This window comes from Sceloporus undulatus, chromosome 4, assembly GCF_019175285.1.
Source record: "Sceloporus undulatus isolate JIND9_A2432 ecotype Alabama chromosome 4, SceUnd_v1.1, whole genome shotgun sequence".
Taxonomy (NCBI): Eukaryota; Metazoa; Chordata; class Lepidosauria; order Squamata; family Phrynosomatidae; genus Sceloporus; species Sceloporus undulatus.
This window is the reverse complement of record NC_056525.1, coordinates 56443514-56458258: the sequence shown is the minus strand read 5'-3', so window position 1 is coordinate 56458258 and position 14745 is coordinate 56443514. Positions and strand designations below refer to the sequence as shown.

The window sequence follows — 14745 nt, the reverse complement described above, 5'->3', positions numbered from 1 at the left end:
TGTGGGCGCACTGTATTATATTATCCATATAGTGAACCAAGGATATATTTAGTTCACAACAAGCAGTTTGTGTTGGTGATAAGGAAACAGCTGTACTCATGGAGGACAATCCATGGCAGTGGGACATTGAATGTGCTCCAGATTTTACCCTCAACTTTAAAATAACTATAAAAGGTGTTCAGCCTTTTTGAAGGGCAGAGTTGAGCATTTTAGGTGTTGTTTTTTTAAATCTGAAGCAGATTCAACACCCAGCTGAAATGGAAGCCACCGGCTGCCCAGTGTGAACAAGGTAAATTTGGGAATTCCTTTCCCCCTTTACAACTATTTTGAGTATCATCGATAGTGGAACAGAAACCATACCTGTAATATGCATACTAATGGAACAGAAGATATGACATGAAGGGCAAAAAAAGGCACCAATTTTGGGTACTCACCATGTATCGGAACCAGATAAAAAAGAAAGATGATCATCATTATGCCTGAACACTGAGATATGTAAAGGGTAGAAACGTCTCAACTGGATGATAAAGATGGGGGAGGCTCCAGACCACCTGATATTAACATAAATGATTTTTTTAGATAAAGAGGAATAAAAAATTGTAAAGTGCCATCTAATCCTATAGTCACATGTAAAGAACTGAAGGCCTCCAAATGCTGGAGTCAGTGTGACTGGTGGCTTCCATGTCATTAGAATGTTGAATCCACTATATGTTTTAATCCTAACTTTAATCCTACCAGTCCATAAAATAAATTCAGCATCTGGATAGCTCCTTAAAATCTGGACTAACACCCAGAGTAGATTCTTTGTCCCATTGTCCTATTGATATGGAACTTCCAGCTACTGCTTGTTGGACTCCCATCAGCCCCAGTATATGCAGTCAATGGTCAAACATAATGGGAATTAAAATATATAATTGGAATTAGAGAGCCTTAGGTTCCCCACAGTCCATAGGATGACCTGCCATGAAATACGGCAGTGGTCCCCAAACTATACTCTTTAAGGGATTTTGGACTTCAGCTCCCAAAATCCCAGACTATTGGCCAATATGGCTGAGGCTTCTGGGAGCTGACATCCAAAATCTCTTAAAGGGCACAGTTTGAGGACCAGTGAAATATGGTATATATCATTTGTATACCAGCAACAGAACTAAGAATAAGATTGCTTCTGCAGAAAGGAACCGTTTTTCTGAAGGGCTTTCTTGCAAAGGTCATTTGACCTCTTCTGCAGAAAACAATCCTCTTTCCTATTTTAATTCTCACTGGAATTCCTGAATACCTTTCTCAGCAACTGTAACTCTGAATAAAATCATTGTTCATGTTTTTGGCTGAAGTAGTTGGAATATTAAATACTTTCCTGTCTGTATTAAATCTTCTGCTTTACAAAGTTGCTACTTCAAGTGTTTGCTACTATTTCTGAACATCTACTAGATGTCAAGGTTTTATTCCCAAAATGCACATAACATCAAATTACTTCAATATTTGAAGGAGATATTGGGGGTTATTTTGCACAGAAAACACAATTTTCTCTGCAGAAAACATTATGCAGAAATGCTGGGGGGGGGGTTGCAGAAATTTGTTTTCTGTGCAGCCAACTTCTTTTCTGCACAGAAATAATAGTTTTCTGCATAGAAAATGAAATTTCCTACACACACACACACACACACACACACACACACACCATGTCTACTTTTTGGGGCAAAGAATAGATATCAAACAACAAATAGTCTTCAAGAAGTACAAGGTTTTTAATGTTTTTCTTGCAGCAAGGAGAAAAATTGTAAAATCATTAATTGTTTCATACAAGAATGAAATTTACAATGAATTACTTCATTAGACGTGAGTAAAAAATTCAAGTGTTAGACTAGAACTATGGAGATGTAAGTGCAAAACCCCATTCAGTCTACTTGAAGACCTGTAGGTGACTTCAAACTAGTCATTCTCTCTCATCATAACGAAACTCAGAGGGTTGTTGTGAGGATAAAAATGTGGGAACAGAACTGTGTATGATACTTTCAGATTCTTAGAGAAAGGTGGGATATAAACGTAACAAAGAAAGAAGAAAGATCAGATTTTCCTTACTGAACCCAAAACCAAATATCACTGTGAATCACTCTTAAGCTATCTCAAAACCAAATTTGATATATTTGTTATTCACATTTTTGCTCATATACAAAATAAAGGATGGATCCCACCAGATCTCACAAAGAACTGGATTCCCATCCCACATCTTGCCACCAGCTAAGCTAACGTTTTCTCCATCCATCATTTTTCTCTATAGATAATTGATTATCCAACGCAATAGTGCTTGAAAATGTAAGTGCAGCAGCTTGAATAAGAGCACATTCAAATTGGAATTCATGCTCCATTCCTATAGTCTTTCCCGCTTTTCCAAGGAGATGCATTGCCCTGAAAGTAAACTAGGAGTTTACAAGGCTACCCATGAATACAGTACTTGGAACTGCCAGGAACCCTAAGGCTTTTCCTGAAACCTAGGACCTGGGTTGATATCACACCAATCAATTCCCATTGATTAAAATACCCTCTCCCTTCATCTTACTTCCCTTGGGTGTGGCTTTTTTTCCTTCTTGATGAAGGGTAACTGTGGATAGATGGGTAGATGGTTCCTAATTCTGTGGGCATCTGTTGCCAGGCCCAGAGACTAATCCATCACCAGCTCTGACAATATGAAGACTTCCTGGGGAATTCACAAGTCTCTTCCTACAAAGAGGCCTGTGAGCCTCATGCTGGACAAAAACAGGTTTGCATTTTCAAAGAGGTGCTTTGTATTTTCAAATGGAAAAACAAGTTTTCTTGCCTTTCTTTTATAGTCTTTGTTCTCTATCAGTTCATTAGGTGGAGTCTAATGACCCTACTTTGATAGTCTACATGCCCTTCCTCATATTTCTCAGAGTAGCATGTAGACTCTGGGAATTTTTGCAGAGCCTACTTTGAATGAAAAACACACACTGGGGATTTTTCAACAGAAAACAGCAACCAAAATCCTGAATCATCATCATCATGACTGATAATACCCCCAAGAAAACCTACCTGCAGCCTAGCAGTGCCCTGACTGAAGCTTTTCTGAGGTGCAGAAGTAGCCCAAGAACAGACGGCTGGAGAGTCCTTGGGGACCTGCCACAACTGCTTGTCCCAAAGCACCTCATGACTAGAAGCACTCTGCAGAAGTCATTTCCCAGCAATTCAATCTCTAGTACCTCAGAAAAGTTTTATTTATAGTCCAGTGATCAAACTACTACATCGCGTGGTCACCATAAGTTAGAATCAACTAGAAGGTAGACAACAACAACAGTAACAAATTCTGATTACAGATTTCATTTATGTTAAAGCTCTGGAGCTTCCATCATAATTTCCCTCTTCCTAGTGTAAAAAAAACAAAAACAAAGCAGCCACAGTGTGATGGGGAGATATGAATTGGAGCTAAGGCCCTTTCCTCCATGTTGTTGCCCCAGTTGAAGTCTTTCCACCTGAAGATGACCATTATCTCAGGAGGGGTTGCACCTTGGACTGCAAAAGAAAATCAGGCTCAGAGCTACAGAAATAGAGCTCCAACACCACATGTGGTTGAGCCTCCAGTGTCCAGGAGTGGCAATTTAGTAGCCCATGTATGTAATTTCCAAAGTATATTGCACTGTGATCAGTACAATCTTCTTGTTGTTTTGCCATCAATTTGGCTTCAGCTTATGGTGATCCTATGAATAAGAGACTTCCAAGAGCCCTGGTCTACAGCCCTGCTTGGGTTATTGCCAGATAAATGCACTGAATTGGAACATGCCCTCCCCTGCCATGTAATCCTATACATGGATACTAAATTACAGATTTCACTGGGGCTTACTCTCTTATAAATATGTTTGGTTCAGGTTCAGCCTGCTCCCCCAAAATTCCACCCTATATTCTTTATAGCTATAAGTTCAAAATACATGCATTCTCATTTTAGGTTCTTAATTAGTATTTTCTTCCTATGTACACCAAAGGTCAATTTTACACTCTTCCCAGAATGTATACACTGGCCTATAACTTTTGACTGAGACAAAGACTTCCATCTTTTGTCAATGATAATTTCTCATTATACATTAAGGTAGATAATACTGGCAGGGCCTGGCATCTGGCAAAATGTAAACGCCATCATCTAAACTTCTGAAACACCAATATTTATCAGCAGGAAACACAATAAGTTGATTTTGATGAAAGCAAAACCCACCATGAAAGGCCTCCCATGGTTGGCTAGACAAGATAGTTATTCAAAAACCTAATGGGCCTTTATAGCATCTTTAACAAAATGAATTTTACTTACCTTATCATAAATAGTTAATGCATATTTATTTTCCAGACTTCAGCATGGATAGAAGCATCACCTACTCAGAAATTACAACAACGCTTACTCCAACATTTTCAATAAATATTCAAATATTATGTATAGCTAGATAGCAATTTCTTTCAGTCCAGACTTTTAAAAGGTTCTCTTCACAAAACATCCACCTCTTTAACTAGACTATGAATGAAGCAAACTGCATACTAAAAAGAGGAAGACCAATTGAGTCTATCTCTACTTACCTCAGTTACAACAGTCTGTAACATAATGAAGTTCTTAATTTAAAAGAAGAGGAAGAACCTGTGGCTACATAACCAAATAAGAATTTCCTCTGCTCTCTGGCTGGTCAGCTCAAGTTCTCTTTAAAGGGAATCAAGCTGAATCTGAGCTAGTTTGCCAAGTGAGAGAGTAGATTCACAGAAATGGAAATAGACCTGAACCCAAACCTCTCAAATCTTTGAATCTGTACTGAATTTCCACTCATAAACACTCATGCACATGTGCACTTGTGTGAACAAGTGTGTGAGCATGCACACTAGGGATGGAAAAAAGAGTCACTGTTACTTCATTTCACCATTGAAATATGGGTTTCGCGGGAATGACACAGTGTAAGAATCTTACACATTTTTTGCCAGGTATTAGCAGATACCAGAGTTTTTCAAGAAATTATTCTCTGCATAAATACAGCAGGGCTGGAATCCTGTTGGACAGTTACAATGTGTAAACTAGAGTTACATGCTCACGACTGTTTCATATTCATGATCTTTCTGCAGCCTCTAGTTTAGAGAATACACAGTAATTGTGAAAATAATAATAATAATAATAAGAAGAAGAAGAAGAAGAAGAAGTTTTATTTATAAACCGCTTTTCCACAGTGATCAAAGTGGTGTACAGATAGAAATTGCAATGACAAAATATAAAATGCAGACTAAAAATTGCAATACATAAATAAAACTTCAATAAAAACATTACAATTATACAAATTAAAAACCATTAGATCAAATCCAAGCTAGCTCCTCAGAGCTCAATAATCACCTGGAGAGGCCCTTCTCCGTCCCACCACCTCCCCAGATTTTTTTGATGGAACAAGGAAGAGGGCCTTCTTGGTAGCTGCTCCCAGACTTTGGAACTTTCTCCTTAGGTAGGCCAGGATGATCAGGGAGTCCTTGGTCGCCTTCCACTAGCACAGGCTTCTAAAGACTGACCAGGGTGGGGTTTTGATGCTGTGCAGTGCTGTTTTAAAGGTTTGCATGTGGTCTTTTTATGAATTTTCATGTTTTTCATGTTTCAGGTTTTAACATTATAAATTGTTTAATCACTTTTTAAATATCACTTATAGTGATACTTTTATTAATGACTTTGTATAGTTTTAATCTGCACTGTTTTAAAATATATTGTTAGCCACTTTGGGCGGGGGGAAAGACTAGATAGAAATGAATGAATGAATGAAGGAATGAATGAAGGAATGAATTAAATAACATCTCCCCTTTCCCCACTTACTGAGCAGCAGGCCCTGCGATCAACAGGGGGAATTTTGTTAATCTCATTCCTGGGACAAGTCATTCAGTCTTTGTTACCTGGCCAAATAGTCAATTCCCTCACCTGGTCTTTGGGTAACACCCCCACCCCACAAACCTATTATTGTACAAAAAACAATTCTGTTGCTTGTGCTACCTAAAGTAGACCCATTCAATCAATGGGATTTACCTATGTGTTCATTTTCCATTCAACAATTAACTGAATTGTAGAATTCGACTCTAGTTGGCACAAAGGAAGTGGTTTTGTGCACGTGCGCACGCGCGCGCACACACACATCCTATCGGTTTCTGGAATGATTATTTCTTTTAATTAAAAATGTGATTTCTGTGTCAAAAACATTTTTTTTCCCCTTTAAAAAGCCCTCCAAATGTTCAGAAAGCCTCATGGAGGTTTTGGACAAAATTTGCACATAAAAGGCAATGTGGGTTTCTCAAAAAAAAAAAATTATTTTCATGAGGAATGTAACCTAAGTGAGGGTGAGAAAAAGTCATCCATGGATTGCATGCAGCTCCAGAGTCCATTTTCGTCTCTCATTTTCATTTGAGAAAAAGAACCTCCAAATCACCCATAGCCGCTGGGAAGGTATCATGGGCTGTTTTGTTTCATAGGAGGAGGCTTTCAATTATTTTAAGCCCTCAAGAGGCCTTTTCCTCAAAAAAGACATGACCAGACTGATTGAGAAAATGAGTTATCTAGGGCTAGAAAAAGTAACGGTTCCAAAGCCTCCAAAACAGCCATAGATATAGTACAATGACCTATAGCTCTCTTCTGAGAGGTTTCAGGGATGTTTTTATTTCATAATCTCCTATGTTTTTCTTCCATTTATGCAAATGAAGACAATGAAATTCTAGTGCATACTGTCATACAAGTCTGTATAGATTAACAGGCATACTGTTTCCTGATGTCAGGATTACATGAGTCAAAGAAATGGCATAAAAAGAAAATATATGACAAACGTGCTGCATCAGACCAAGGCTTTTGGAGTATAGGCAAGCAGTTTCAACCATTTCCACCAACTGTGGAACTAGATTTTCTATCCACTAATTAGAAGAATCCCTGCTGGATGTGAGTCAGTAACTTGTACATTATCTTTCTCACACCTTTCACCTGACAATAGTTAGTGCTACTTCCCTGTTTTTGTTTTGTCTTGTTTTACAAAAGGACTCTGTGGTTTTAAAACAACAACAAATGATGGAAGAGGAATGATGATGAGGGAGAAGTCAACAAGGAACTATATGCTTCCTCCTTCTATCTTAATGAGTTTCTGTTTAGTTGCCTGACTCGGCAGTATGCAGCTAACAACAAAGAAGTATTAAAATCATGATTGTTATGTGTGGTACAAAGGAGAATTTAGGCCTTAAAATAGTGATTTTCAGATGAGAACCAGGAAGATGCAAGGACAGTTATGGTGTCATCTAAGCTTTCATTTTCTCATAGGGAAGTTGCCCCTGTCTTATATAATTTGTTTGTCCACTCCTGCAGCTTTTCCAGCTAGACAATATTGTTTTTGTGATATGGCAACCTGCAGCCTTCCCCATATTCCAGGTTTGACTGTGGTATAATTTGTTTAAAAACATTATTAGGGCAGTTTTACTATTATTTATGACAATGATGCCTTGGATTGAATCATAGGACCTTATCACACGGAGGCACTTATGTGCATGAAACGTTGCTGAACTGTTTCAGAAGCACAAAGGTGGGATCGTCCATCACACTTCTAAAACATAATTGTGGCTTCCCACTTTCCTTCCATCGATAAAGCATTCACAGAGAAGCAATTATTTTGAATAACGGGATATCCTATTATTAAAAAAATAGCTTCTCCTGGCTTGTTCCGAGGGAGTGTGTTCCACTGTTGAACAGCCCTTACTGTCAGGAGTTCCTCCGGATGTTGAGGTGGAATCTCTTTTTGTGTAGTTTGAATCCATTGTTCTGGGTCCTATTCTCTGGAGCAGCAGCAAACAAGCTTGCTCCATCCTCAACATGACACTCTTCAAATATTTAAACAGGGCTATCATATCACCTCTTAATCTTCTCTTCTCCAGGCTAGACATACCCAGTTCCCTAAGTCTTTCCTCATAGGGCATGGTTTCCAGACCCTTCACCATTTTGATTGCCCTCCTCTGGACATGCTCCAGCTTCTTAACATCTTTTTTGAACTGTGATGCCCAGAACTAGACACAGTATTCCAGATGAGGCCTGACCAAAGCAGAATAGAGTGGTACTATCCTTCAACTAGACACTATACTTCTTCCTGACCTCTCCATAACTTTGGACTCCCTGAACAATTAGCAAAACTATCTACCTCTTCTCCACAGCAAGTGTCCCCTTTAGATGCAGAAAGTGGATTTCTGCCTACAGGGGTGGAAATGTCATCCTAAGGTCAGTGGCATCACTAGAGGGATGCGGGGAGTGCTGTCCGCACGAGGTGACACCCAAAAGGGGAGGGTGACACTATTGCTCTTCAAACACGAACCTTTTGGTAGAAACGGGCTGTGGCATTCATCTGCTTCTCTTTAAAATGCTTTAAGAGATGGTGGGAGAGGGGTGAAGCTCAGTGTGAGGAGAAAGCAGAAGACCCCAGAATTTTTTTTCCATTAAAATTTTACATTGGGAAACTTGCTTTTTTTTAAAAAAAAAAAATTATTTTTTTAAAAATATATATATTCTTTTAAAATTTTATTTTAAAACTTCACATTTTAACCAAATCTTCACTATGTATATGTAAATACATTTAGTTTGTGTGCCTGCTATTGTAATTTTAAGGTATAATTTTAATTTTGCTAGTTGTTTATGTCACAACTATTAGCATTACATTCAGTGGTGTGTATCGAAATTACGATTTACAAGTAACTTTCATGCAAAAAAGCATTACTAAGGATTCTGTATGGTGTGAAATGGGAGGAGATCAAGAGGGGGTGACACCATGAGTTACTGCACTGTGTGACATCAACCCTACTGGTGCCACTGCTAAGGGTAACCAATTTCTACTTGTTATGGGACTGGATATTCTTGCAGGTGAGGTAGGAGCGGGGGAGTAAATATTCATAGTTAGCTTCTGCCAAGGTTGCCATGATGACAAAGTCTGGACAGGATAATTGATCCAAGGGCTTTGAATCAAATAAGAACCAACATAGCATAACTGCATTATACACTTATGGAATCTGATGGTTTTAACTGCCATGGCTCCCTCAGTCTGTCCTACCAAAAGTAAGCACGCGAACAAGAATTCTTGCTGCTCATGGGTAATCCCTTCACTTTCCCATTAATCCAAAGAAAGTTTTCTCCACTCAGAGGTTTTTCACCAGCCAAAGCACTAACAAAAATATCTTGAAGTCACCATTCTCCTGCCCAGATGTCTACCTTTGGATTTGTAGTTTGAGAAACTTAGAATTCTCTGTCCTGAACTGCAGGGTCCTTCCCTGAACAGCAGCATTAAAACTCTGTAGCAATGAGTTCTAAGTACATTGCCAGACTACACTTCACAGATTCCATATGATTCCATAATTCCAGCAGACAGATTGTGGTATATTCTGCATTTCTCTGATGTTCTCACAGTCCTGCTGCTTTTATATCTTTGTAACTGTTGAGTCTTTCTTTGTTTACTGGGCTTGTTCATTTGGAAAGATGCAATTTCTAAAACAAAAAATGTGAATGACTTGACTTCTCTTGCCACTTTGCTGTATTTATTATATCTAACACAGGGGCATAACTTATAAAAAAGTAGCTTTGGTTTACTTTTTATGCTGCACCTTTCTCACTTGAGCAAAGACATTTCACCAGCTATTGTTGTTGTTCACATTCAAGTCATTTCTGACTTACAGTGATCCTAGGGAAAACCTCTCATGGAGATTTCTTTGCAGAATTTGTTCAGAGGGCATTGCCCTCTGAGGCTGAGGCACTGTGACTTGCAAAAGGTAACACAGTGGGTTTCCATGCTGAGTGGGAATGTGAACCTTGGTTTCCCAGTGTCCTTGTCCAACACTCACCATGCCTAATGTCAGCTTTGTCTCAGGTCTAGTATTTCATCTTCTTTATATCCTACTATAGAAAACATGCCTTATGGGATCAAAGGCTGGTAATTAAATGTTATCTGTATATTGTATTTGATAAGACAAAGCCTAATTATTTCTCTGGAATTGTTAATGATTTGTTGAATCAGCATTGCCAAGAATAATAACAGCCATCTCACTGCAAATCTTTGCACCTTTCTTCCTGTAAAGACAATCCTGAGCCAAGGGACTGTATGACCTGTTCCTTTATCACAGCTCAGAAAAGTAATTCAGACTAATGTTCCTGCTGGTTAAGGGGTTCTGGGAGTAATTGGTTCAAAATACTAGCATTTTCATAGCTCTACCATTTATATTATTCCGTACCTTGTTGCTTCTCTCTGGCAAAACCAATAATTATTTAGAAATTAAAAGACAGTGGATCTTTACATATATTTGCACAAATAATGTTCCAGAATGAGCCACTGCAATTTCTTTGGAGGATATTCTCTTCAGAGGTGGTAGAGCAGATCTAAACCCACCGACACATCACTCCAGGTCTAAACATCTGTCCTTTTTCTATCGTGTGCTTTTATAAGTCCACCCTGCAGCTGAACATTTTAAAATAATTGGTAATAATGATCTCCTTGCCACTTTCATTATCATATTCCACCATTGTAGAACTATTTTGCCACCATGTGGCTGCTGCAAATCACTGCACTCTCCAAATGCAAAATAAAAATATTTCTAGCAAAAAGGTACTTTTTTGTAACATTTGCATTTTTGCTTGGGAAAAGGAAGAGGATAATTTCAACATCCAGGATAGTGCAGGACACTGTATGACCTAATTTAGGTGGGAGTTGGTTCCTTCTGTCCCTTCCCCAACCAAAGTACTTTTCTTGGCCATATTTTCCTGGGTTTTCTGAGCTGTTTTCTCTTCTGAGCTGTGCTATGTAGAAGGGGACGATCTCAAGGCAAGGTATTGTAGGTATGTTGGCTGCAGAAAGTTCCTGTTGTGGTAGGAAGGCAAGGAGAGAGTGACCACAATAGCAAAATATACTTTCTATAATGCTAAATGTGAGCCAACTTTTCAAACGCCGTCTGAGATCCTGTATTGCACAGCAAAGTGTGATAGCACCACATGCAGAACTAAACTATATCTGACTACATCAGCACCCCAAAGACTTAGTGCTGAGCTCCTGCAAACCCCCCACCATAGTTGTTCCATGCCTTGTAGAGGGAGCCCTCCACAAGGGAGATGGAAGACTAGGAAAATGTGTGGCTGTGTCCATGTAGCCTGAAGCATAATGATTGCATCATCTGATGGATATCCTTAAGAGATCTGAGAAGATAATGTAAGCATTCTGTATTTGGCTGTGGAGACACAACCAGATCCTTCTCACACATACACTCCACTCTCCATCTGCCTTATAATTGCTGATGGGGGCTGCAGCAGTCAGCAGTAAGTCTGGAGGTGGCTTCACTTGAGGGTGGAAGTGAATACCAGCCTCCACAATTACCAAATTGCATTTGCATTGCAGAAATAATCCAGTTTGGCACCACTTTAACTTCCATGGCTCAGTGTAATGGAATTCTGGTGTCTGTAGTTTTGTGAGATATTTATCCTTCTCTGTCAGAGAGCTCTTATGCCACAACAAACTACAAATCACAGGATTCCATAGACTGGAGCCATGGCAGAAAAGGTGGTGCCAAACTACATTATTTCTGCAGTGAAGATGAGGCCACATGCAGACATAAGATGGACTTCTGCTTGCATATGCCAATAACAGAATACCAATTATTATTTGCTGCACGTTTCCTTATTCAGAGAAAAATGGACCCAGAGCTCTTGAAGCCACCACAGAAATATCACCATCTTCTTTCCTGCAATGGCAAATATTACTAAGCAATAGTGCTGCTGCAAGGTAGCATTACACGTCTGTATACTAGAGGAATATCCAAGAGCTTTATGTAATGGCATTTCTAAAATATTTCAGTACCAGACAATTTAGTCGATCAGGACAATCATATATTTACATCAGATCTACACTAACAATGTCATAGAAAGGGAGTATGCAAGGATAACTCAGATTCTTTGGAGAATGCTGTTTGGTGTAAGCTCTCCTATATGTCCAAACTCTCTGGTTAGGAATTTAGACAAGAGGCTGGGGTTCGGAAATAATCAATGAAGCATTTATGCATATGTAATCTCTATGAATCATTGGTTTGACCCAGTGGGTGGGGAAACCCCAAAGAAGGGGTTGTACTTGCTAGTTCAGTCCAGAAGGATGGACTCGCACAAACACACACACAGCAGATTTGTGTTTGCCAGGGATAAGAATTAGACCTTTTTTTTCACTTTGAATAAAGCAATATATTTTTAATGTATGGGTTCAAGAGGGAACAGAAACATACATTTCTTATAGTAGACTTTGTATTTACTATGCATTTTTATTTATGGCTTTCAGCTTGCCTACAATAACAACTGAGAAGTAAGATTCCTGAAAATCCTGTACTGATACATTGCAGGGTTTATGGGACTTTGGGACTCTGTATATGTACTGGATCCAGTATAAAATATGCAGTATTGTTGCTGGGTTTTATGGTTTTAAAAATATATATGCATACATCTACAAATTGTTTAAAATTTTGTAATTATGTTTGCAATATTCATTTATATGTAGCATCATAGACTCCAAAGAAATAGCACACACATATATACAGTCGTCCCTCCCTGTTCATGGATTTGGAGTGTGCAGTCTTATTCCTTCACAGACAGCAAGCGGAGAGGGACAAAAAGGTGTGTGTGCCTAAGTTTGCACGCCCATTTTAACCAATGGGCTTTGAATATTTGCAGTTTATTCCAATTCACAGGGAGTCTGGAACAGATCCCCTGTGAATTGGGAGAGACAACTGTGTTTACTTTTAAGTATATACAGATGCTGTCATTAATTGAAAAACAGAGAATAATAATCTAAAAATAAAATAAAACAAATAGTCATAATTACTAGGTAAGTGGACCTATGCCAAGAACATCTTCAAAAGACTATCCCATTTCCTGATTTCTTGCTACAGTACCATAATTGTGAAATATCTGATTGCTGGTGAGAGCTCCAAGCTCACATGCTGCTGTACTTTGGTCTGGAAACTGAAATGTGAGTTGGCCAGAGTGAGTCAACACGACTCTAACACTTATGTAACACCATATGCAAACAATAGCATGGAACATCAAAACATTCCTCATTATTTCTAGTAGTGACCCTTTCTAATTTTCCATCGAAACATGCCTTCAATAAATTAACGGCCAGATACCTTTTGACCATGTCATCTTCTTCAGTGGCCAACGTTAAATTTCTAATAATCCAAATCTAATTCAGAATGGAATACCTCACCTAATAAGAATAAACATGGCTCTTGATTTGTATCTAGCCCTTGTTTTATTGGTGGATTTCTGTAACTTCTAAAATATTTGGTTTGTATTTTTAATTGATTGATTGATGTCACACCAGCAGTAACATCATCCTGGGGCACTTTTCAATGAGCCTCCTTGAGAATGCCAGTTGCAAATCTCTCCTGATCCCCTGATCCACCAATACAGTTGTTGTTGTTGTTGTTGTTGTTGTTGTTGTTGTTGTTATATTCATTTTTATTCTTCTGATAATGGACCATAAGGCAGCTAGCATACTGAAAACAGTACAATGTAAAACAATACAAAAATATCAATAAATGTATAAAGAGAAGATTTTAATAAGCATGTATGAAGTTAAAAATATGAAACATAGAAAATATTAAAATGCATTAATGATTGTATTTGTTGTTGCGTGCCTTCAAGTCATTTCTGACTCATGGTGATGCTAAAGCAAACCTATAATGGTGTTTTCTCGGCAAGTTTCTTCAGAGGAGTATGACTTGCTCAAGGTAACCCAATGGGTTTACATGTCCGAGCCAAAATTCAGACTCTGCTATCCAGAGTCATAGTCCATTGCTCAAATCACTGCACCACGCTGGCTCTCCTAATGACTGTATACCAACCTTAAAATAGAACTACACTGTATTAAAAGTCCAACCCTAACTAGTTTATAAAAGCCTGACAGCACAGAAACATTTTGACCTACCATCAGGGAAACAAAAATCCTAGCCTTTCTAGGAAGGAATTCCAAAGTCTGGGAATAGATTGAGAAGGGTCTCTCCCTTGTTCCCTGTAAATGAGCCTGAAAGAGTGGTGGGACAGAAAGATGAACCTGTTCAGAGCTCTACTGGGTTCATAAAGAGAGATAAAGTCCTTCAAAGAACCTGAACTCAAGCCATATATTCTGTCCTGGAAGCATTACCAAAATGAAAGGGTAGGGTTTGTGGGGTTTCACAAGGAGACACATTATAGCTACATCTCCTGATGCAGAATCTTGGTCAGTGTTTTCCTAGAAGTATTTCACTTATTTTATTTATTGAAATTATTAATTTCTTTGCCGCCTTTCTCCCAGAAAGGGATCCAAGTCATCTCACAAATAAAACCATTTAAAAACTTTACAATATTTTTTAAAAATGAAACTCAATAAACTATAACCAGGATAAAATTACATAAATATACAAAAGTTAAAAACATAACTAAAGTACAGACCCTGTATAAAAGCGTCTCTAACACAAAGTACAGTAACAAATATAGGTGCAATATTTTTCTAGACCTCTGCTCTCATCTTGTTTTCCCTGTTTGCACCGTAAACGCTTTGGAATTCCAGAGAATTGATTTAACAAAATCCTAGCTATAGGTTTTTCTTTTCGCAATGGATTCCCTTTAAAATATGTCCACTAGATGGACCTCTGACTGCAGAGTACTCCCAGATGCATGGTAGCTGCTTAGCTTTAAGCAGCTCATGCCTTGGCCTGATT

At 38.5% G+C, this 14745-nt stretch overlaps 1 protein-coding gene across 1 annotated transcript in view; it reads right to left on the bottom strand.

Moving 5' to 3' along the window:
• Positions 1–486, bottom strand: part of PIGR (polymeric immunoglobulin receptor) — a 66646-nt gene extending 66160 nt beyond the window's left edge. Inside the window, 1 exon segment of the mRNA XM_042464294.1 lies at positions 435–486. Within this exon segment, the coding sequence (XP_042320228.1) occupies positions 435–474 (40 nt within the window). The 5' untranslated portion in view covers positions 475–486.
• Between the last annotated feature and the right edge of the window lie 14259 nt (positions 487–14745).